The sequence below is a fragment of the Carlito syrichta genome, unplaced genomic scaffold (genome assembly GCF_000164805.1).
Source record: "Carlito syrichta isolate Samal-C Ts95f unplaced genomic scaffold, Tarsius_syrichta-2.0.1 Scaffold287733, whole genome shotgun sequence".
Lineage (NCBI taxonomy): Eukaryota > Metazoa > Chordata > Mammalia > Primates > Tarsiidae > Carlito > Carlito syrichta.
This window is the reverse complement of record NW_007231829.1, coordinates 12,419-37,445: the sequence shown is the minus strand read 5'-3', so window position 1 is coordinate 37,445 and position 25,027 is coordinate 12,419. Positions and strand designations below refer to the sequence as shown.

Here is a 25,027-nt window from a genome sequence, read left to right as displayed (position 1 = left end):
TTTATTTCAGGATTATCCAAGGACCTCATGCGCTATGAGGGGTCCTTCTCAGCCCACCCCAATCCCCACGCCCCCACTCCCACCCCACAAGAGCAGGCTCACCTCCCATTGCTTGCCCCTGCCACCTTGCCTGTCTCCCAGGTTGTGGCTCCTTGAGGGATTTCTTACATCTCCAAGAGAGGTGCTGCTGTGCCAGGAAGCAGGGTACCTCTCCGAGGGTGGGAGCAGTTCTCCTGAGACTGCATGTCGGTGAACCTTGGGAGGGATCCCCAAGGGGGAGGGCATAGACTATGGACAACGTGCATGTCAGGGGTTGTTATGGTCAGGCACAGTGGTTCATGCCTGTAATCCCAGCACTTTGGGAGGCCGAGGCAAGAGGATTGCTTGAGCCCAGGAGTTCAAGAGCAGTTTAGGCAACATAGCAAGACTTTGTCTCTACAAAATAATTAAAAAAAACCACAAAAACCTAGCCGGGCTTGGTGGCACGTGCCTGTAGTGCCAGCTACTGGGGAGGCTGAGGCAGAAGGATGGTCTGAGCCCAGGAGGTTGAGGCTATGGTGAGCTGTGATTGTGTCACTGCACTCCAACTTGGGGAACAGAGTGAGATCCCAACTCAAAAAGAAAAAGTTGTTATCTTTGGTGTCAGGATGGGGCAGAATGGGTGTGGAAAGCCTGGATTATTGACTCTTCAGCCGGGACCAGAGGAGGGTCAGTAGGGCCTGTAGCTAAGCTGACTTTAGGGCCAAGGTATAGTTGATTTAGGATTGGAAGCCTCAACTTGGACCATTAGACCCACTCTGGTTATGTTTTCTGCACTTCCCTTGGGCCTCCTTTTCCATTTGATACCTCTTTGCCAATGTTGGTCTGTGCCACAGCAAATAGAAGGAGAGGATTTATTCTTTGTCCTTTTACTAGAAACACAGGGGATAGGAATAGGCATCATGCCCCCTGCGCTTGGATGTGTTGGAGCAACAGAATTGGACCAAGGGAGCTCCCAGGGACCTGGACAGAGTAAGGTGCTGGCATAATTTGCCACTGTTTTACACAGGATGTCAGGACATTGGGTGGCCAAACTCAGGTCTTCAGACTCTTATTCCAGTACTCACTCCCTTGTATGAGTTTTTTTGCAGATGCCAGGGCATGAAACATTTCCAGTCCCTCATGTGTCTGAACAGTGTGTTAGACACATACAAAATAAAAGAATTCTGGAGCCAGGGACGGGGCTGGCAAGTGGTGGCAAGATAGGCAGGGCTGGAACTGGTGGTACCGGGAGAAGGCTAAAACTACTTGCTCTGGTGCCTGGGCACCGAAGGGGTACATGGGGAAGGAGGCAAAAGGGAGGAAGGGGGAGAGCAGGCATTCTGTGTGTGCACGTTCAGGAGGGTATGCACATGTGTGTCCAGATCCCGGGCCTGGCCACATCTGGAAGGGCTGAAGACAAGAAGGAGGCCTCGATATGTGGAATTTTATTGCAGTGAAGCAGGAAGGAGTTGGTCCCTTGGCTGCTTGACCTCAGGGGGAGAAGGGAGACGTGGGGGCCATGGGGAAAGAAACAGGCGGCCTCCCTCTCCATGGAGACCTCTGTCCATGTTGCCAGCGACCACAGGAGCGAGGCCTGTGAGATGGCAGCTGTGGGAGAATGAGTGCGGGCTGGGCCGGAGACGACCTTGAGAGAGAGGAGAGGCAAAATTGAGCTGGTGTCTGGTGTGGGGAGAGAGGAGGGGCAGGTAAGGAGGAGGGAGAAGGCTGAGAGATCTGGGGGGGAGGAAGTGGCGGGGAGGAAGTGGGGACGAGCCGTGGCCACCTCATGTCTGTCTGCCTCCCTCCTGGCCATAAGCAAGAAGGGCACAGAGACGGGCGTGTGGGGGTGGCACAGTGATGGAGGGGCATGTGTCCTTGAGCCCCGAGGTTTTCCTGAGCTGAGATCCTTCATTACCTCATGTGCCTCCTAAGGATACAGGCCCTCATCCTGCAAGGGACAGGCCCCAGACTCAGACTCTGACGGTAGCACCCTTTTTTCTAGCCTGGGAGATACCCTCTCCGTTCCTTGTTTTTCAGAGTGTTTTCTTTTGGGGAGGGGGGGGACACTAGTCCACTGCCCCAGGAGCTGGAGACAGGATTTCCCATTTCTCCGGCAGGAGTCCCCAAGAAATGATGGCTTTCACGGCGGCCCCAGCCCCATCTCATTTTAACATGTTCTGTATTGTATATGTGAAGTTGTCTTTTTCTCGGACAAGACCTAGCCTCTCATTTTCTAGCTGTTAAAATAGGGATGACAATTCCTTCCTCACAGAGTTGTTGGGACTATTGAATCCGATTCTGTATGTAAAAGAGCTTTGTAAAGTGCAAATGTACAGCCTAAACCGCAAGCAATGGCTATTCTCAGGGGGAGACAAGGGAAGGGGAAGAGTCCAGGCAAAGTCTGGGTGGGGAAATGCCCCCTGGATCCTGAACAGATTTAGCTCCAGCCCCTCCAGCAGCCCCTCCCACCTTCCATTCCCAGCCCCACTCCCCGCCCCCTCAGCCTTCCCTGGCCTCAGGCCTTGCTGGGTGACCTTCAGAAAAACTGAGGACCGGTGGACCGTGGAGTTGGGACAGGTGTAGAGCGTGGTCATCGCAAACTTGTCCTTTCTCTCTCAGAGAAGAGGGGTCCTGGCCTCTTCCCCTTGTCCTCCTCTCCCCAACCCTCCTGAAGGCCATGGGGTGCCCCCAGAGGAGGGAGATGCTTCCTGTCTTACAGGACTGGCAAGATAGCCACCAGGGGGTCTCCCCAGAGCACAGGTCCTCACCAAGGGCAAACCAGGTGCTGCCAGGGCACTGAGGACCTGGAGGAGTGAGGTTAGGAAAGCATGGTTTTTAGAGGAGGTGGGTTTTAAGCAGACCTGGACCGCTGCCTGTTGTGAGGTGTTCAAGATGGCCGCCATGCCTGGCTGGACCCCGCGGGCCCCTCCTGCTCTCTGGGCCGCCGTGTCTACCCTCTACGCCATCTCACCATCTTTACCATTCTGCAGGACGGGAGGACCTCATGCTGGGTCAAGAGGGGCTCTCTGCCTTCCCCGCCCATTGCCCAACTCTCATTCCTTCAGCTCTGAGAAATGGGAGCCCTAGATCCTCCACACCAAGATCAAGATGTAACAGGTGCTGGAGCCCACTTGAATTTCTCTCTCTCCCTCTGTCCCTCCCCTCCCTCCCTGGGACCGAGGGACAGATGCTCTGTTTAGAATTTCTTCAGGGAGAGAGCCAACAAGGGCATTCTTTCTATTCCTTGGGCTTCCCTAGCCAAAAATGGAGGATTAGTCAGAAGACAGCTGCTGAGGCAGCAGTCCTTAGGGAAATCCTACCCAGTGCAACAGCAGTGGCCTCAGGGAAGGAACCGTCTTGAGCCTGCCTCTTTTAATCAGGACTTGAAAGTAGTGTCTATATTAGAGTGTGCTGGAGAGCTGGACTTCAGACTCTGGTGAGACGGACATGGGTTTGAATCTTGGCTCGGTCACTTATCTGCTGTTTGGATTTGGGTCACTTCCCTTTCAGAAGTCTGTTTCCTCATCTGCAGTACAGAGAGAGACACCCCTGTTCGCTAGGGTTGTTGCTGGGATTAAAGGCATTGATGTACATAGAAGTTTCTATTATAGTGCCTAGCAAACTCCAGGAGTCCAGAGTTTGTTAGTTCCCTTCTCTCACAGTAGAGCAAGAGCCAGACAACTTTCTGTATCCAGCACAGCTGAACTGCGGGGGTGCTTCCAACACTCAGGAGCCCCAGTTCTGGAAGTAAGAAGAAACGTGTGTGTGTGTGTGTGTGTGTGTGTGTGTGTGTGTGTGTGTGTGTTTGAATGGACTTTTGTTTTTATTTATTTATTTTCAGTTGGAATCTCACTGTGTTGCCGAGGCTGGAGTGAGGTTGTACAATCCTGGCTCACCACAACATTGACCTCCTAGGTTCAGGCAATCCTTTTACCTCAGCTTCCCAAGGAGCTGGAACGACAGGTACACACCATCATGTCTGGCTAATATTTTGATTTTTAGTAAAGAAGAGATCTTGCTATGTTGCCCAGGCTGGTCTAGAAATCCTGGGCTCAAGAAATCCTTCTACCCCAGCCTCCCAAAGTGCTGGGATTACAGATGTGAGCTACCACACCTGGCCTGGATTGGATTTTTAAAAAAAAATTGGAGTCTTTCAATCCAAGGTCTCTCACAGTTGGGGAACTTAAGGCTTTCAGCTGTTAGTCACCTAGGCCTTGTCATAATTTTCTTTTATTTTTTGAGTCAGGGTCTTACTCTGTCACCCAGGCTGGAGTGCAGTAGCATGCATGGTCACAGTTCACTGCACTTCCTGGGCTCGGTGATCCTTCTACCTCAGCCCTCCAAGTATCTGAGACTACAGGTGTACGCCACCCGCCTGGCTAAGTTTTAAATTTTTTTTGTGGAGATGAGGTCTCACTATGTTGCCTAGGCTGGTCTCCAACTCCTGGGTTCAAGTAATCCTCTTGCCTCGGCCTCCCAAAATGCTGGGATTACAGACATGACCACTGCCCCTGTCTCTTGCCATAATTTTATAAAGATATGGATATGGAAGGGGATAGATTGGTGGATGAAATGGGGAAGGGAACAGAGACAGAGAACAGATGCACATGCACACACAGATTCTATTGTAACAAATTCCTTGGGAGAGAGCAGGAGGCCAAGAATGGGCTTGGTAGAGCCCTGCTGCTCTGAGAAGCAAGGAGCTTTGCTCCTGGGGTCAGGTGTGCTGACAGCCTTGGATCTCTAGACGAGAGGTTACACACCACCACAGCCCGAGCATACCTCTCACCACCTCCAAGACTTCCCACTGCATTTGTTACTGATGTTTTGAGTCTTGGTCCAAGCCTCTGTCAGCCTTGTGAGGTGGGTAAGTGGCTGATCTTCCCTAGTTCTTGATCTCTTCCTCTGAAGAATCTGAATGATAATCCCTGACTTGTCTGCTTTCAGGACCACTGTGAGGATCCAAAGTGCTCAGGGAGGTGCTAGACAGAGGTAGGAGGAGACAGATGTGGGTTCCCGTCTGTGTGACCCACAAGAAACACCTGTCCCTCCAGACTCGGGGACCACCTGGGGACTTGGGTGGTTGTCTTGGCAACCCATTGCCTGGCTAACTCCTACTCTTTCTTTGGGTTGCAGCTTAAACATCAGTGCTGCAAGGAGGCCTTCTGGACCCTTACAGACTCAGCCCACCTCTTGCAGCATCTTTCGTAGCATTCTATACGGTCTCTTTAATGTACTTATCATGAGCTGAACAGCTTGGTTATTTGTGTGATTATTTAACATTTGTCTTCCAAACTAAACTCTAAGTTCCACGAGGAAAAGGAATATGTTTCTGTTGTACACCATCTCATCGCCAGCACACAGCAGGTAGGTGCTCCACAAAATTCTTGCTGAGACATTAAGTGAATGCCCTGCCTCTCTCCTCTCTCATGCCCAGCCAACTTCTGATGCCAAGTGCCCATTGATCATATCCCTCTTGTCCAGTGTCTCCTGCCTTTGGCTGCTCCCCTCCCTCAGAATTCAAAGAACAAATCATTGACTGCATAATAGTTGCCTTTCTTCCCATCCTCCCAGCCCAGCAACCCGGACCCAGGATCCAAAGGGCTGCAGGCGAGTCATCGCTATGTTAATTTATCTTTGCACAAGGCTGCCCTCTGGTGGTTGAATATGCAGAAGCGAATGGGCAGGATGGAAACCCCCTGGGGCCAGGAGTCAGTCGGCTGAGCTATGCTTGAGACTGGCCAGTGAGCCAGGGAATAGGTAAGCACTACCAGAAGCGTGAAGATTCATGTCAGTTCTCCATCCTTATGCATGGCTCCCTCCAAATCTAACAGGGGGCCTGGCCTAGGAAGAGCAAGAAATTAAGGAACGCCCCAAAGGCACCCTACCTCAGCCCCAGCAGGGTGGCATGTGGGGACTGGGTAGCTATCTTAAGTAGTGATTCGTTCTCTTCAGTGATAGGCTAGCAAAACATTCAACAATCAGCTCTCTCTAAAAAAGAATCCTGATTTGTAGCATTTACCCCCTTTCCTGGTGTAAACACTCCTACCATGGCCCATGTTAAACTACCAATGTGATGTCACTGAACGAGGAGTCTGGAAGAGATGCCCAGTAGCACACCACTACAGAGAATTTGTCAGGGGTGGGGAAAAAAATTTAAAAAAGAATGTTCACTGTATAGATACCATGGACATAAACAACTTCAAGAGCATGATTAATAGTAACGTAATTGTGAAGTCATGAGTTTTGAGTATTTATTAGATAACGTTTTTAACTGCTTGTTTTCTAGATAACGTATTCAACTGCAAGTTTACATAATTTAATTCTTCACAATGACTGTGTTTAACTACTGACGCGCAAAATTCGAAACTCGGTTCCTGCAAGTAGTAAGAGCTGGCTCTGGCACACCACGGCTTCTCCTCCTCTTCTCCTTCCTCTTCTTTCTCTTTCTCCCTCATCCCCTTCCTCCTTAATGGTTTGCCTGGCATTCCATGTGGGTAGGAAGAATGGGGAATAAGGAAAAGAGCTTCGCTGCAGACCTCTGAACCAGGAGCCATGGGTGTTAAGGGAAGAGGATAGAGAGATGCAAATTTGGCTACTGAAGGACACTTTAGTGTGTGTGTGGGGGGGGGGGGGGGGTGTCTGTGTGTGCATATTTGTGTGGTTTTTGCAACTGGATCATGAGGCTAATTAGTGTCTGAACTAAAGACCACCACTTAGAGATAGGGGACTGGGGTGGCTTTGCCTATAATTCCAACACTTTGGGAGCCCGAGGCTGGAGGGTTGCTTGAGCGCAGGAGGTTGAGGCTGCAGTAAGCCACACGATCCCACCACTCATTTTAGCCTGGGTGACCAAGTATGACTCTGTCTCTAAAAATAAAATAAAATAAAAAATTATCCAGGTGTGATGATGCATGTCTGTAGTCCTAGCAACTCAGGGGGCTGAAGCAGGAGGACCATTTGAGCCTAGAAACTTGAGGCCACAGTGAGCTATGGTTGTGCTACTGCACTCCGGCCTGGGCAACAGAGCAAGACCCCATCTCTAAAACAGATCGATCAATCAATTGATAGCTAGAAAGAGAGAGAAGGGGAATGGGCTCTATGGCCAGCGCCTTCAGTGGTCTCAGAAGGGCTCTCACCTGGGAGGAGGAGGAGGCGGGATCAGAGCTAGATGAAGCGGCCTATGGGCAGCCGAGGCAGGCAGAAGTAGGCACCGGGGAAGAGGCTGAGGTTGATGGGGTTGCCATCCAGGCGGATGTCTTCCAGCTGCCTGCGGGTGTGCCTGTGCTCCTCAGCGTCACAGAAGGAGTCGCTCCGCATGGTCTCTATCCTGTTATTCTGGAGAGAACATGGCAGCTGAGCCCACCTAGGGAGTCTGCCCTTAGCCAGCACTGGAGGTTCACATCAATTAACCCACAGCCCTGGCTTTCCTGGCATAACCGGGGAAACCGATGCACCCGGGCCACACTACAAGGGCTGAGAAGAGGAGACCACGGAGGATGGGTGGAGAGAGAGGGAGAGTCTAAGAGGGATGCAGGGAAGAGGAGGAGGGAGAAGGAGGGAAAGAATGAAGAGAGACAGAGGGTAGGAAGAAGGGAGACAGAAAAGCAGTTGAGCCAGATGAAATAAAGATGTGGAGGGAGAGGAGGCCCTTCATAAAGAAGAAATGGGGGGAATTGAACTGGGGCCGTGGACAGTGATCTGGACAGGACCTGCCAGGCCGTGTCTCTAGTGAGCCCTCTCAGGAAGGAGGCCCCGCTGCAGCCTAGCTTCCCGCCTCTCTCTGCCACGACCTGCCCCTGTGATCTGACTTCCATCCCCTGTGCCTTTTGCTGCCCTTGCTCTGGGCGAGGCTCCTCACCTGCAGGTGCAGTGAGCGCAGGCTCAGGGGCAAGGGCCCAGGGACAGACTCCAGCAGGTTGTCAGCCAGGTAGAGAAACCGCAGCTTCTCCAGTGCCTGTGAAGAATGCAAAGGGTGGGCGAGGCAGGCGGTGCTGTGGGACTCTGGCCACGAGGAGGTGCCAGAGTCGGGGAGGTCAGAGTCAGGGGCCCCACTTGTTCACCGAGGATGCACCTAGCCTCGGCTCTGAGCCAGGCTCCGTGCTGGGCACTGCAGAGATGCCCGGGCCATTAAGGAGCTACAGACGCTAACTCCAGCCAGGCGCAGAAGAAGCTGCTACCAGTGGGGTGCCTCTGGAGCATGAAGGCGCCAGTCGGCTGTTTAATGACGACCGGGAGGTGCAGGGATAAGCAGAAGGGAGCTTTCGGAAGGGGTTTTCCCCAGTGACAAGTCTCCAAATGCTAGGCCTGGAGCATGTGCTCAGGAGCCATCCAGACCTGCAGAATGAGAACCATAGGCATACAGAAGCAGACCCCGGGTGCGAGTGACACAGAGCTCTCTGAATCAGGTCGGGTTAATCAGGGAGGGATTTGGGAAGCAATAAACCTTCAGCAGGGCTCAGAGCGCGGTGAAGCGTAATAGCTACCACTTATGCAGCATCTACTATGTATATTTAGTCCTCCTGTGCCCTTTGTGAATGCTGTCTTGCTTAATCCTCCAGCAACTGTGTCAGGTAGGCATCAGTACCCTCGTTTTGCAGATGACAAAACAAGATCAGAAAGGTTAGGTGACTCCCACAAACCCAGGTCTCTCTGGCTCCAAAGCCCATGCCTTATGCCGGGCTGAGAAAACAAACCTGAGCCAAGACCAAGAGGCCTCTCCTAAGATGGAGACAGCCAGCCCCAGCTAGGATGTTGCTGAGGCTGGATCAGCAGAGGACTTCCATGATCATGCAATCCCTGTTCTTCATCCAGAGATGGAGAAACTGAGGCTCGAGGTCACACAGCTGGCTTCTGATTTCCAGCCCAGTGTTCTTCCCACAGTGGTATCAACATTGTGTTCTGTAAAACTTCCTCAAGGACCACAGCAGACAGGAGAAGACTGAGGAGGTGGAAGGAATTTGGGGAAGGGGAGTGGGAGAGAGCAAACAGGCATGCCTCCATGCCCTCACCCTATTTCAAAAGGCAGCTCTAAATTGATTTATTTGAACTTATTATTTGTATTTTTAATTTTTTTTTTAGGCAGTGTCTTGCTCTGTTGCCCAGGCTGGAGTGCAGTGACACGATCATAGCTCATTGCAGCCTCAAACTCCTGGGCTTAAGTGATCCTCTCACCTCATCCTCCCAAGTAGCGGAGGTTACAGGCATGTACCACCCACACTCAACTAATTTTTTTTTTAAATTTTTTTGTGGTGATAGCATCTCACTATGTTGCCCAGTCTGGTCTTAAACTCCTGGGCTCATGTGATACTCCTACCTCAGTCTCCAAAGTAGCTGGGACTATAGGCACAAGCCACTACACCTGGCTAATTTTTTAATTTCTTGTAGAGACAGGGTCTTGCTATGCTGCCCAGGCTGGTTTTGAGCTCCTGGACTCCAGCAATCCCCCTGTCTCGGCCTCCCAAAATACTGGGATTATAGGCATGAGCCACTGTGCCCAGCTTCTCTTAACAATTTGATCATAGTTACCTGCATACACATGTTTATTGCAGCACTGTTCACAATAGCAAAAACATAGAACCAACTCCGCTGCCCATCGAAACTGGACTGGATAAAAAAATGTGGTACATATACACAGTGGAATATTATCCAGTCATAAAGAAGGATAAACATATGGACTATGCAGCAACTTGGATGGATTTAGAATCTATCATACTCAGTGATCTATCACAAAAAGAAAGGAGTACCACATATTCTCACTCATAAGTGGACCCTGAACATTTACCATAATACTATAAGAAAAGGATTGGGAGTAGTGAGACACTGCCAGGGGAGGAAGCGGGGGCACATAACATCAATAAGCGTCCCTGATCCCAGGCAAAGTGGGAACCAAAGGGAGGCCCAAACTTCACCTGTACAATGACCACTTGTATACCTAATCCTGAATTGTACCCTACATCTTTAAAATAAAAAAAATCAACAAACACACACACACACACACACACACACACACACACACACACAGAAAATGTGATCCTAGAAAGACTGTCACTTAATGGTGGGATTTGGAACCAGAAGGATATGTAGAGTTAGGGCTGAGGTCAGCACTACTGTGGGCCTAAGTCTTGTGTAAGTGAAGTTTTCAGGGGGCAGAACCTGCGAGTATGCAGGGGGCAGTGATGTGGCAGGGTGGTGAGTTGAGCAGACGCACAGAAGAAAGCCAGGACAAGGGACTGTGTACCCACAGGGGGAGAGGGAGAGTTGCTCACTTTGATTTCTGAGCTGCATCAGGGTACAGGTTGGGCACATCAAATCTGAAAATACAAAGTCCAAAATGCTCCACAATCCAGAACTTCTTTTTTTTTTGAGTTGGAGTCTCACTCTGTCACCCAGATGGGAGTGCAGTGGCCGCTCCTGGCCACCGCAGCCTCGACCTGCTGGACTCCGGAGATCCTTCCGCCTCAGCCTTCCGAGTAGCTGGAGCTACAGGCACGCGCTACCACGCCCGGCTAATTTTTGATTTATTGTAGAGATGGGGTCTCGAACACACAGGCTCAGGCAGTCCACTCACCTCGGTTTCCCAAAGTGCTGGGATTACAAGCTAAGCCACCGAGCCTGACCAGAACTTCTTAAGCACCAGCATGATGCTCAGAGGAAATGCTTTGGGAACATTTTGGAATTTGAATTTTCAGAAAAAGAATTCACATCCATTGATGGGCCCATGAGGCCTGGTGGTGCTGTTTTCCATCTGTGGCGCTTCTTGAAATGGCAGTGTAAAACATCCTTTTCTTGGGTCAGAATTAGTTTCTCGTGACCCAGAGAATCTTAATAAGCAACAAGTGGGAAAGGATTTTAAAAATGGGGTCGATTTATGTACCCCAGGACAAGGTTGAAGCGGGGACACCCCATGAGGGTGGAGTGTGTGGGTGGTGCTGGAGGTGTGTGGTGGTGGTGGTGGTGGTGGGCGGTGGGCTGAAGGGCCTGACTCACCCTGAAGGCTTCAGGTTGTATTCCTGAGCTCTGGAGCCTATTCAGGCGGACATCCAGGATCTCGATGCCGTTGGGCAGCACGGGCAGAGCTGCCAGCTGGTTCTCTGAGAGGATCAGATCCCGAAGGGCAGCCAGCAAGAGGAAGGCATCATTATCAATGGAGGATATGGAGTTGCCAGAGAGGTCAATCCTCTTCATCTTTGCTGAGGGACATTGGGGAGAACAAAGAGAGAAACTGGAACATGCCATCTTTCCTTGTCCCCTGTTGGGTCTGCCTCCATACCTTGTTCCATCCTTTTCGAGATAAGGGAGTTTTGTTTTTGTTTTTTTTTTAGTGAGAGTCTCATTCTGCCTCCCAGGCTAGAGTGCAGTGGCATGGTCACAGCTACCACAGCCTGGACCTGCTGGGCTCAGGCAATCCTACCACTTCAGCTTCCTAAGTAGTTGGGACTACAGGATGCACCACCACGCCTGGCTGATTTTTCATTTATTGTAGAGATGAGATCTCATCACCTTGCTCAGTCTGGTCTTGAACTCAGGGCTCAGGCAATCCTCTCTCCTTGGCCTCCCAAAGTTCTGGTGTTACAGGTGGGAGCCACCACACCCAGTCAAGATAAGGGAATTCTAAGTCCCTTTCCTTGGAGTCCTGCCCTGTGTCGGTGGCTGCCCACCTTGGATAGACACTCTCTTGAGAGTGAGAACCAACAGACCCAGGAGTCCCTGGATTCATTCCACTTCCCCTTGTTAGTCACACAAAGGGGCACTGAGGCTGTGGGTAATTAGTGGTAGACTGGATTAGAGCCCAGCTCTTCTGTCTCAAGCAGGGCATAACACATAAAGAAGCAAAACAAACAAACAAAAACCATGTAAACAGCATGAGTGTCATGGACCTCATGTAGGACAATCTGTCCAGAGGTCAGCTGGCCATAGAGCTATAGTTGCTGGGACATTCTGAGAATGTTGGCTTGATTATAACTTCCCTTCTCAGCTTCCCAGATCTTTTGGGAGAACAAACGACTTCCACCATCTAAACTCTTCAAAAAAGAGAATTAGAGATACTTAGGGCTACTTTCCTTTGGTAGCTGGAGAGACTGAGAGCCAAACGGAAAAGACTAACACAGTTAAGACTGTTCACGTGGTTTGCTGGCATGAGAAAGGACCTGGCCCCCTCTCTTTTCCCAGCATGTTACATACTCAGTCCTTTGAAGTCTTCGGCCCTGATATGACTGATACGGTTGAAACGGGCATAGAGGTAGGCAGTCGCCCGGGGAAGAGGAGGAATACTCTCTAGCTCAATGTCGTCACAGTACACAGAAGAACCGAGGCACACACAGACCAGGCAGGTGGGCAGACCTGGATCAGGTGGAAGACAGAACAAAGGGAGATCCCTTTAGCCTTTGGGACCAGTGGCCGTCACCCCACAAAGTATCTGAGCCACAGTCAGCTGTGCCTTCTTGATAGGCTATGGATTGCTCCCCAGAACAGATGGGTGCCATGCACCCAGACAGTGCTGTTGGCTGCTCCCAGTCTGTCATTCCACCCCAGACCCCAGAGAAGCAGTCCACCCACAGTAACTCTCTAGTCTAAATCCATTTGTGCTGTCATCAGATTCTGGTCATACATTTTCATACATTTCCTTAGTCCTATGTGGGTGTTTTTAGGACACTCATTGGTTTCTTTTCAATAAGGTTCCTCTCTGGTCCCAAAAAGTACAGTGAAGATGAAACAAAGCCAGAATTAAGTGAAATAGTCAGTGATTGCTTGCTCTGCCCCAGCCTTGTGGGAGAGAAATTAAATATGTTGTGTGCAGCTCCGAGAAGTGTAGTAGAACCAAGGTGGACAATGTCTGCCAGCATCCATCTCCCCTTCTTATGGTATTAGCATCCTGATTTTCCATTGAGACACAGCCCAACCCTGTTCTCAGTCCATGACCCCATCTCTGTTTCCAGTGGCCACGGGACTTAGGCCGGATCATCCTACACAGACTGACCTTAAAAGTTGGGAAGACTTTATTGACTCATACAGTTAAATAGTGCAGGTGGTTTCTGTCACTTGGTATCACAAGGCACAGAGATTACTGAGAGGACAGTACCAGTCCGACTCAAGGAAGAAGTCTGGTAGCAGTGACTTGGCCTCAAGACGAAAGGGCAGCTCTTCTCAGCCAGCAGTGACCAGGCGGAGAAAGTGGAGTGGGGAGGGGCGGGGGTGGAGCTCCAGCATCCTTCTTATCCCAGGGCCTCGAATGGTAGGTGCTTCTGAGGCCTTGGTGGTCTCTACAAGCCTAAGGATACTGTGGCTCTGAGAATTCATGGATGTCCTCTGAATGGTTTCTCTGCGGATGCCCCAAGACCCCAAATCCACCCAAGGCAGGCATCCCAAGAGAAGAACAGGGAAGCTACGGGCATGCGAGTCCAGAACAGACTTCATTTGCTCTCCGCCCCAGTTTTGGCCTCCCTGTAGAGTGCCAAGCTTGCTCTGCCCCATTACTGCCAGGGCTGCCAGCACCCAGGAGGGCACCAGGGAAGGAGAGAGGCCTGCTAAGGAGGGACTTTGGAGCTGAAAAGCAGTGTGACTGCTTCATTGGCTCCTGTGCCAAGTGACAGCCGCAAAGTTATTTATTCTTCTCTACAGGCTTTTAATTGTCTCTCATCTAATTACCACTCAATCCGTTCCCCCAGTGATGCTATTAATTAAGGCAGGGTGGCTTTGCTGGGGCATAAGGGAATTCTTGCATTTCTTTGCTTTCTACTCAGTTTGTGCATTCAGGCAAAAATACTGGGAACAGCCAGCTTCTCTCTTGGATTTTTTTTTTTCTGTTCTTACTGTGGCTATTTCCCCTCATCATCCTGCTGGTAAGGGTAGCCCCAGCCCTCCACACTCCACCCAAGTTCAAACTGTGGTGCCCCCTAGTCCTGGGTCATAATTGTCTGCCTATAAACTATGAGACTGTGACCATGTGACTGTGTACTTACCATGGTTGGCTGGGGAAGTCAGTAGTCCCAAGGTAGTAGGTCTGGCCAACATGGGGTTTGGTGAGGGTGTCCTTAGAGCCTTGGTGCTCTTGGTGAGACTGGTCCTGGTTGGAGGAGCCAGGCTAGTCACTTTAACCTGGAGACACAGCACATAGTACACCATAGGCCAGCTTTTGCCTGAGAGGGACTTAACTTTGGACTCTGGGAAACTCAGTGACCAGTTTCAAACTTGCAAAGAGTCCCTGTGGAGATGGGAGAAGGAGGGATAGCAGAAAGAGTGAGCAAGAGCAGGGAGCAGGGGCTTAGAGAACATCAAGTCTTGCATCTTCAAGATTTGGATGGAGAAACAGAAGCCCAGAGAGGGAAGGGACGAGACCCATGGAGCCAGCGGACGGCCAGGGCAGAGCTGGAACCCAGGTCTTGGGATTCCCCAGTTGTTCCCTCGTTCCACACTGCCCAGGCTCACACAGTAAGTGAGTGGGGGCCTCTGGGCTTGCAGCCTATGCTGCTGCAGGTCAGGCCCTTCAAGGGCCTGGAGGCACAGGGGAAGAACTTCCCCCTGGAGGACAGTTTCAGAAAAGAGACAGGGGAGAATATGGGGACATTGCTGACCCCTGCCCCAGTGAGACATGACTCAGGATCCTGGTTGACAGCAGGAGAGGATGCATGACTTCTGAAGGAGGAGGGGTCCCACTGAGTTTGCCACAAATGGACAAATAAATTGCACGTTCGTGTTCCCTTTCTTAGTATCATCTAAATCAGTGATTCCCAACCTTTTTGGCACCAGGGATCAGTTTCATGGAAGATAGTTTTTCCACGGGTGGGAGGTGAGGGATCATCAGGCATTAGATTCTCATAAGAAACCCACAACCTAGATCCAGTTCACAATGGAGTTCACGCTCACGTGAGAATCTAATGCCACTGCTGATCTGACAGGAGTCAATAACCCGCTGCTCACCTCCTGCTGTGTGGCAGGTTCTAACAAGCCACGGACTGGTACTGGTCTGCAGTCTGGGAGCTGGGGACCCCTGACTTTAAATGTCAAGTTCCTACAGAGGGACAGGAATGTCCACCTCATAGAGAAGGAGATGGAGGCTGAGACACCTGCGTGGCGGGGGAGGCGGAGAGGGTCAGGCGCCAACTCCCAGGTTGATGCAGGAAGTGCAGTGGATCTGCTGTGTCCTTACCTCAGGGGACTGGTCCCCGTAGTCAGTGAGCTCCTCATAGTTGCTCAGGTCAATGACCTCACCGTAGCTCTCCGGGTTCAGGGCTTCATCCCCCAGAGGCAGGGCTGCATAAGCATCACCTTCCTCTTCTCTCCTCTTCCTCATCTTCTTTGGGAGAGAAGCTGTCCCTGCCTCTTGCAGCATCAGGGCCAGGAGACCCAGGAAAGCCGGGAGCCTCATGGGGGTCCTGGGGTTAGGAGTGGGCTGAGAATGGGGCCGAATCACATCGGTGTCTGGTTCTGGGGAGTGGGCAGGAGGAAGAGCCATGGTCCGAGGGGCAGGCTTTGTGGAGGGCTGTGAGGATGGCTCACAGCCTCAGCCTCACTGCAGACTCCTATGCCAGTCACCACACACCCCTACGTGCCCTCATTACATGCACAAGCTCCCTGGAGGTTGGGACTGTATCTAGGGGGATCTCCCACAACCACCCCATGCGCATTTTTCTACATGATCATCCCCAGCCTGATATCCACTCACACAGGCATGTGCACACCCTGGCATGTGCACACACAGTCACGAAGGTCCCCCTGTCTACACAGCAGGCACACACAGGTGCATGTACACAGATGCTCTCTCTCATACAACCTCACTCTCAGAATATGGCTACTCATCACCAAGCAAGACTTAGAGACACTTCAATATCAAGGAATCTCACGGTTTGTTAAAAGATCATTCGTTCGTGCATTTGCTCAACAAACACGTGTGTGGTGTCTGTTAGGTTCCAGCCACTAGACTTGTCTTTGGGGAAGCAGGATGAATAAGGCACAGCCCTTCCTAGCAACACCCAGTCCATTTGGGAGACATGGGTTTACAAACTGACACACGGTGTAAAGAAGAATGTCAGTTCATAATATATGCTGCTTTTTCAACACAGATGATTACACATACTAGTGAGTTCATTGTGTGTGGTGGTGGGAGTATGTATGCATCTGGAAAGTTCTTGGATATTTGCTTACATCCGTGTGTGCACAGGTGCCTATGTATATGTGTGATGTGCATGCGAGTACAGGCATTCGTGTAAATCGTCCACATTACACAGACGGGTCAAGAAATGCGTGTGGTGTGGGTGCTGAGGCAACCAAGTACAAATGCACACAACAGTCACACCTGGTGTAAGCCTGGTAACTCAGCCCTCCCCAAAGCCAGCTGCACAAGCTCCTAGCAGATCTTCCCGCTTTCTCAATTTCAGCTGGGCAAGGGGCAAGCCCCCAGCAGTAGCAAGAGGGGTCTCTTCATCTTACCTCCCGAACCTCACTCCAAACCGAATCATATCACCTTCAGACATCCTAAGACAGAGTTTACTACCCATCCAGAAGCCTCCTCCAACCTCTCTGGCCAGAGGCCTGAACTCTCTTCATTCTCCCTGCCCAATCCCTACTCCAGCCTGAACTTTCCCCTCATTTGCATTCCAGGGGGCCTAAGGCCTCAAACCTTGAACCTTACCCCTTCAGTGCTCTTGGTTCCTGAACGGAGAGGTGGGGACTCTGAGGAGGTTGTCTGAAATGGGGCTTGGGTTAGACTAGAGGCGCAGGCAGCTGGGGGAGGGCGAGGAGTTGGCCAGTCAGTCAGACATGTGACCAATCAGACTCCTCATTCTCCCTGAGGTCCAGCTGTTTCCCCTCCTCTTTCCTCAGGGGTCCCCTGCCCGTGGCTTTGCTGGACAAAAGGGAATTCTTCCTCTTTCTCTTCACTCAGGCAGTCCCCCACCTCCTGTTCCTGCTCTGTCTCTCCCCTAGTCTGTCAGATGTCCCCCATCCTGGCCCACCCTCCTGATATGTCCACATCTCCAAGAGAGGGGTCCACCCCTCGGGTTCTGAGCCTTCAGGGAAGACTGGAGTGGGAGTATGTGGAGGAACAGAGCTTGCCTTTCTAGCTTTTTTCTCTGACCAGAGAGTGATGAGGCTCTGGCTTCCTGATTGGAATCCAAGGGTAGAAGACGAGCTAAGGAGGCACCCTGGCCAGCCACCACCCCTACCCAGAGTCCCACTCCCCTACATAATTGAACAAAATCACGAGTGGCAGGAACTGAAGGCCCAGGTGGATCAAAGAGAAGGTGAGTGGGGGATGAGGCCGATGATCATGAGCATACAGGAAATTCTCTAAAGAATTTGGGAGGAAAGAAGTGGAAGGGGAGGGGCCCTAGAAAGGACTCCCTGATCATAAGCACCGGAAGACATTGTGCAGGGTCATCCGGGGCCTGGAAGCATCCAGGATACTTCCAGGTTCCAGGATACCCAAATTCCCAGATGCTCAAGTCCATGAGAGAAAATGTCATACCACATACTTGCACGTAGAACCTCCCCACACCCTCCTGCACACTTTGAGCCTCTCTAGATGACTTATAACCCCTAACACAATGCCTACACATCACTTCATTCATGTGGATTCGAAGTAGTACCCAGCGTGTGGGAAATTAAAGTTGCGCTTTCTGGAACTGTGTGGAATTTTTTTTTTCTGAATATTTTCAATCTGTGGTTGGCTGAATCCATGGATGGGAACCCACAGATCGCATCAGAACATACCCCCCTTTCCTTGGTGTCTCGGTCAGGCTGTGGGGCAAGTTCTTGCTAAAGGCAGGGTGACTAAGATGTCCTCTCCCAAATTCTGCCAGCCTGGACCCCTGCATGTGCCCGGTTTCTTCAGTGATGCTCCTTGCTCCCTCCTCCCTCCTGCTGACCAGATACTGAATCCCAGCTGCAAGACCCCTGAAGTTCATCTAGTCCAAACCTCTTATGGCATAGATGAGGAACGTGAGGCCAAAGAGGGGAGGTGACTCGCCCAAGGTCACAAAGCCAGGGCCAGGGCTTGGATTTCCTGGCTCTCAGACCAGAGGGTTTTCAACCTCATCCTGGGAATCCCAGGTCCATGTTCTCCAGGTGCTCGGAGCAGATGGCCTTGGCAGAACTCATCTCTGCCTTGGCACACCAGGTGAAGAGGCAGGTCTAGTAGCCTGGCCCAAGAGGGGAACTCTTGGCTTGCAGTGTTCCTCGGCACCAGCTGGTGTGGGAGGGGGCTTTCCCCAGTCCAAGGGCCCGGTCACCAGGGCAACACATGTTCCTGTGCCCCATCTGGGGAGAGCCACCATCGGGGGCTCTACTGGGCGAAGGGAGAGATAGCCCAAGAGCCTGAGGGCACTCAGGAGGCAGATGGCACATTTAGCGAGCCAGGTGCTTCCATCTTCTCTCCACAGCCTGGGCTTTGTGGCCAGGGGCCCTCCGCCCTCACAGCCAATGGGGCGCAGCTCCTCCTCCCACCCCACCCCATTTATTCCTGCAAATGCAACTGTTCATTTGATCCCCCTGCCACCTGCTCCCGTTCTCCCTATTTTCTCATCCTGCCGACTCTGCTGGTTGCCAAGTGCCCCCACCCCTACAAGGGGTGCTCTCCAACACCTGCTCCCCTCACTCCCGCCAAGAGCCACCTTCTGACACAGGCTTTCATCCTAGACCCTCGCCCAACTTCTACTTTTGTTACCCAAGCTTGGGGGTCACACACTCCAGTTCCCACAGATTCCAGACAGTGTCCACGGAAGTGTGCGTGTGACCCGCAGAAGAAGCGACTAACAGGCAGGCTGTTGTTTCCGCTGGTTCCACTCCCCGAGAGTCTGGCAAGGGCGGCAAGGAGGCGGGGGAGGCGTCCTAATCCTAATCTCTCATTAGGAGAGGCACAAGGCATGCTGATGAATTGGAGGTGGCAGGCGGTATGGACAGAAGTCTGGCCAGCTAACCCCATTGCTGCTCCTTTCATGGACAGGGAGAGGGGGTGGGAAGTTCAGGAACTCTCCTGCTTTTTGGAGTATGGGAGTATGTTCCTTACTGAGGCCTTGTAGTCACATAACTCCATGACCAGAACGTGACCCTCTCTTCTTTTGTTTTTTTTTTGAGTTGGAGTCTCACTCCGTCACCCAGGCTAGAGTGCAGTGGCACGCTTATGGCCACACCAGCATCGATCTGCTGGGCTCAGGTGATCCTTCCGCCTCAGCCTTCCAAGTAGCCAGAACTACAGATGTATGCTACCATGCCCGGCTAATATTTTCATTTATTGTAGAGATGTTGCAACCACCATGTTGCCCAGGCAGGTCAAGAACCCCTGGGCTCAGGCAATCCTCTTGTCTTGGTGTCCCAAAGTACTGGGATTACAGGCTTGAGCCACCGCGCCTGGCCGACCCTCTCCTCTTTTTCAGTCACACATGCTCCACAGGGTGGACTCCCACACCTTCCTGCCTCTGCTCATGCTGCCTTCCCTCCTGGTTATATAGCTGTTTGTTTTTTCCCTTCTCCCACCTGGCAAAATCTGATCATCCCTTCAGAGCCAGCTCACGTGATAGGAGCCTTTCTGGCTTCCTCCAGGCAGGGGTAAAATCCCTCTCCTCTTTGCCGTTTGTACACAGCATTTACAAACACTTAAAACATAGAATGTCAACTCATGGCTCTTTCCCCCTTTACCGAGTTATGAGATTCTCAAGGACATGGGGTATATATTAGCTACCACTGAATTATTTAATTTTTTTGTAGAATCAGGGTTTTACTATGTTGCCCAGGCTGGCCTTGGGCTCCCAGCCTCAAGGGATCCTCCTGCCTTGGCCTCCCAAGGCGTTGAGATTACAGGTGTGAGCCACCATGCTCAACCCTACCCTTGAATTCTTGGCTGGCAACCAGGCATATGAACATTTGCTGAATTGGAGTTGGTGTTCAGCAGGCAGGTAGGAGAGGCGAGGGAATCATCTGGCAGTTTTCATCCTAAAGAAGGTGGTGTAGGTTGGGAGGACCATGAAACCCACTTCTGGAACCAAGTTTGCCTCGGAAGAGAGCTGCGAGCACTCTGCTGTCACCCTTCTGTGAACTTCCACTGGCCCTTTGTTCTCTGCCCTCATTATGGCTCTTTTATGTTTTGTGTGCACACTGTACCTCCCCAATTAGTCTATAAGCTTCACTTGGTGAGGAAAGACAACTGTTTTGTGTCTTTCTGTGCCTGCTTCAGTACTGAGCTTCTGGGAGACCCTTATCAATTTAGTAATTTGTGGGTTGAAAGAGATTGGAGCTTTGGGCTTCAAATACAGCTGTCAGATTTCTGGTCTGACTTTAGGATTTTTTTTTGGCCAGGAGAGTCTTGTGGGACTTAGGAATAATTTTTTGATTGGGTGTAGTGGCTTATGGCTGTGATCCCAGCACTTTGGAAGGGCATGGCAGGAAGATTGCTTAAGGTCAGGAGTTTGAGACCAGACTGGGCAACATTGAGAGACCCTGTCTCTACAAAAGGAAAAAAATATCAGCCAGGTATGGTGGCATGTGCCTGTAATCCCAGCTACTCGGGAGGATTGTTCAAGCCCAGAAGGTCCAGCTTACAGTGAGCTATGATCACACCACTGCACTCCAGTCTGGGTGATAGAGCATGTCCCTTTCTCAAAAAGAAAAAAAAAGAGGAATAACTTTTCATGAGCGTTGTGAGTGTTGGGAGAGTGTTCCAAAAAAGGCTTTGGGATAGTTTTCTTGGGAGTTTCTCAAGAATAGGATCTTTTCTCCACCCATCACCTAATCACCTCAGAACAAATAAGTGGGAAACGGGGTAGGTGACAAGATGACTTTAAGGTGTTATTCTTGACCTATTCACATTGTCACATTCAACCAGGGTGTATTTAATATTACTTTATTTCCTCTGCTGTGAAGCGTGTTGAAATATGAAAGTTGTTTCACAAAGTTAACATGGTCTTCAAGAGAGAATAGATACATGTGCAGAGTTCACATACACACCTACTTACGCACCTGTATAGGTAGATGCCAACAGCACTGAGGGAATGATCTTGTGTAAGGAGGAAGGGGCTTTTTTAAAGCCAAGGGAAACCAGCACATTGTGTGTGTGTGTTTTGGGGGAGGGAGCCTGTGGAGCCAATTTAACTTGAACCCCCTCTGGAGAAATGGAAGGTGGAGGGGCAGATATATTCTAGCGGGGGCAATGGGAGGATGATTGTGTTCCTGCTAAAAGAAAGTACTTACATTGGTTTGCAGGACTGGGGGGGTGATGACCTCTGCCCTCTGGGGAGTCACAGGAGCTGCACTCCCTGAGGGCCTCAACAAAGGGGCTGAGCTTGCAAGATGTGAATAAGGTACAGGAGGGGGGCTTATCCAGGCCATAGCACCAGGTTGCTTACAGCCATAATAATATACTGACTTTAAGCAGGAGCCTTGGAGAAACCAGCTGCAGCTAGGAAGGATGAGGCAATTGCAGAGGAGCACAGGGGAAGGAGGTGGTGATGAAATGGGTCCTGTTTCCTATAATTAGCAAGAGAAAGGTGAGAAAGAATAATGGGAATTTCTTGAAGTTAGGGACCCTGCTTAATTGAATTTTTTAAACACCTCTGAAACTGTTCTCATCCTAACTTGGGTGTGGGCATGGTGTCTTACTCTTTTCTAGAATATCCGCACCCTCTCCCGCCCCCTCCCCCACTAGCAAACACACTCGGTGCTGAGGAAGGGCAGCATCCCTTAGAGGAAGTTAAGGGGGAAGGTGAAGGTGAGCCAGCCCTGTGGGGGCTGGGTTCCACTTGGAGACCTGCCAAGTTGCTCACGGGGCCAGGCAAGGAGGGTAAGGAAGCCTCGGAGGGAGGGACAGTCCATCCAGAGAATAAATTACTGCAAGGAAAGGGGATCATATTTAGGACTTGTCCTGCATTCGAATGGTTTTAAGTGTGAGCGCTAGAGGGACCTAGGAGGAGCATCTTACCCACCGGCTCTGCTTACAGATGTGGGAGCTGAGAAGGGACCCGGCAAGGGCCCCCCGCAAACGGGAACAAACTATCCTCATCTGTGTTCCTAAAGGCTCAAGGATCTTTCCAGTTGGGACCCCATATCCCCTCGCGGGCCCTACACAACCACCTTACGGAGAGGGTGAGGATGATGACTGGAGCCAGCTGTTACCTATGCCAGCCACTAGGTGTCGCTGACGTGTCTGTCCTAGAGGCGGAGGCTAATTTTCCAATGTGCGAGAGGCTTCTGGGAGATTTCCAGATGCTCCGCCCCTCCTTCCCGGTTGGGGTAGACCGAGTGGGCCATCCACACTGATGGAGAGCAGATGGAAGGGGCGGGGCTGGTGCCTCTCAGCCCTCCACGGTGAACACTGTCCCTTGGGCCCCAGGCCTCCGGTCGGGCAAGAGGGGCTGCGGGACCCATCTCCGCCCACGCGGGTCTGTCCCTGGGCGCTGACCTCCTCCCTTCCCCTGCTGGCTGATTCCTAGTTCCTTGGGTCATTCTCCTCCTTGGCTGTTCCTCTCTGAGGCCCAGTCAGGAAGGCGTGAGCTGTGTGCACCCTGAAGGAGGAGGAGGAGGGGGCCCCCACTCATCCCTGCGAGGGCATGGCCAGAGGCAGGCCCTTGTGGGAACCCTGACCCTCCGACCTGCGCCGTCATTCCCTCCCACTTCCTTCCCGGAGAACAGCGGCCAGCAGAGCCAGTGCGATGTCTGGTGCTGGGGAACCAGGCAGTGGAGCAGCAGTTTTGGAAAAAGGAATCCTTGGCTGGGGAGATCTGGGTTTCTCGGCCTCTTTGGGCCAGAGCTGCCAGAGATGAAGGAGTCTCCAGCTGGACTTCATGGACCCCCCCTCTGGGCTGCCCCTGACCATCTTCAGCTTGCTGGGCCAGGACCAAGATCAGGTGTCAGTCCACAGCCCAGATTTACCCAGGAGTGGGTGGTGGAGGAGAAGGGGACGTTGAGTCTTTGGACACACATCTGTGTTTCTGGAGCTAACGGAGACCACAGAAGGCCAGAAGTTTGGGTGTGCACTGGGTGTCTTTGAACTGGGCGGGACCAAATCGAGCTCTTGGAAGTCTTGCTCCTGAGGCTGCAAGCAGTGTAGATGGCTTTTCCCTGCCTCAGAAGGGTGGGATTAAGAGAGGCGAAGCTGGGAGCAAGAAAGGGAGACAGAGAAAACCAACAGTGGGCACAGGTGCCTGCGCCCCCAGCCTTCAAGTGCCGTCAGAGGAGATCCAGCACAGAGTGAGGGTTAGATGACCACCGACTGCAGGAGGCGGAAGCACATCATGAGGTCCAGCGGGATGGGTGGCTTCAGGTAGTTGCCGTCCAGACGCAGGTAGCGCAGGTGTGGCACATTCTCCAGATCTGAGGAGAAGTCGTGGAAGGCGACCAGGTTGTTGGGGCAAATCTGGGTCCCGTTGATTTCTATGGAGAAAGAAGGGGAGAAGTCATCAGGGATGTAGAGAAATCAGGACAGAACGGGGCTGGAGGCAAAGATGAGGAAGGAGAAGGGGGAGGCAACCAAGAGTGGGGACTCCAGACTTCTCCTTTCTGGAACTGGCTGTCTTTGGGAATGTATGACCATAAACAAGCTGCCTTGGCCTCCAGGCTCAGTTTACTCATTTGCAAAATGAAGTAAATTGATGTTGATCAATAATTACTACTGTAAATTTACTCTGGAGAATCAGAAATAAGCTTTGAGCTGGGCCTTCCAGAATAGGTAGGATTACAAGTGGAGACCTAGACCTGTGGGATAATGTTCTGACAGAGGGATCTGTTTGAAGTTGTGGAGGCCAAAATTCTGCTCATGACCGAATCTGGGAATAGTAATAGTGCAATGTGATGTACTAAGGAGAGGAAGCTCGGAAGGTAAGTAGGCTTTCAAACAGTATGTCGCTAAGGGTCAGGGCTTGAACCTCTAGTCTGAGGAATGGCATCGAGCAGGGCTGTCTTTGTGAGAGTGATGTTAGGATAAACGAACCAGAGCATCCTGGGGTGTTAAATCCGGAAGGGCCCTTCGTGATCCCCTTCATCAGGTTTATACTTTAGACGATGAATCTGGCTACAGTGTGGAGAAGCAGTGGCGTAGGGCGAGACCTGAAGCCCGCTGGTGGATAGGAGAATTGTTCCAGCGTTGTTCCTGTGAGTTGGATGTGAGGCATGAGAGTGGGTGGAAGATGTTATCTGAAAGACAGATGACAGGAAGAGGAAAGAGGGTCTGGAGAGAACTCAGGCGCCCTGGGGACATGACTAGCCTATTAATTCTGAAGGGTCCATGCCCGAGATTCCATTTTCCCATCACCTTTTGTTAGATGGCATCAGGCATGTCAGCTTCTAAATGAATGGTTTTCTTCTCCCTAACCCTTGCCTCATGCATCATCTATGGAGGAGGAGGGAGAGGAGGAGGAGGGGGAGGAGGCGGAGTTGTCATGGTCCTTGTTTTCTTCCTCCCCCATCACAGGAGTAGCAGGAGGGTCCTGACATGGGTAGAATTTCCCTTACGGGCTTGGTGACTTTGGGCTGTTGCCTGACCCGCTACCCTGACTCCCAGTTCTTCAACCTGTGAAACGGTGAGTGGTACCTGCCCTGTACATCAGATGAGAGAATGTTGGCGAAAGCATTTTGAAAACTGTAAAGGCCAGTATTAGTGGTGGTCTTATGGACATTGCTAAGAACATAATGGACCAGGTTCCATTCAGCCCATTCTCTCTGTTAGGGTTACAGGAAACAGGCTGGAGGGGGGTGGGCACGTGTGGATGGGGCATGATTTCTCTGACTTCAACCTGAGGAGGCTGGGATATCCCCAGCAACCTGTTCTTCCACAATCTGGTAGAGAACTGTCAGCCATGTTTTAATCGAGTAGCCTTTCTGTGTATATTTCGGCCTACACAGCTTTCTGGGGGTAACATGTTCCATTTTAATGTGCTACCTACAGGGTAAAATTAGACAGTTTTTCTCTTTTCCTGAATCTGTTTCTTGCAAGATTTTTAACCCATCACCTCCACTTGTAATTATCCTGGATGAATGAACAGACCTGTTCTTCCATGCATTTGTTTCTTTTTTTTTTTTTTTT

The 25,027-nt window shown here is 51.3% G+C and overlaps 2 protein-coding genes across 3 annotated transcripts in view; both read right to left on the bottom strand.

The window, feature by feature from the left end:
* Positions 1–1,517: 1,517 nt before the first annotated feature.
* OPTC (opticin) lies at positions 1,518–15,388 on the bottom strand. The gene is made up of 7 exons (XM_008052967.1): positions 15,170–15,388; positions 13,983–14,118; positions 12,205–12,363; positions 11,011–11,213; positions 7,883–7,978; positions 7,161–7,359; positions 1,518–1,666 (listed from the first exon to the last, which is right to left on the bottom strand). The coding sequence occupies exons 1-6, from the start codon at positions 15,386–15,388 to the stop codon at positions 7,189–7,191; spliced, it is 984 nt and encodes a 327-aa protein (XP_008051158.1). The 3' UTR covers positions 1,518–1,666; positions 7,161–7,188.
* Positions 15,389–22,914: 7,526 nt separating this feature from the next.
* PRELP (proline and arginine rich end leucine rich repeat protein) overlaps positions 22,915–25,027 on the bottom strand; it is a 13,812-nt gene continuing 11,699 nt past the window's right edge. For both annotated transcript variants that reach the window (XM_008052965.1, XM_008052966.1), the window contains exon 3: positions 22,915–23,379. In XM_008052965.1, coding sequence (XP_008051156.1) covers positions 23,204–23,379 — 176 coding nt within the window. In that variant the 3' untranslated portion in view covers positions 22,915–23,203. The remainder of the gene's footprint in view (positions 23,380–25,027) is intronic.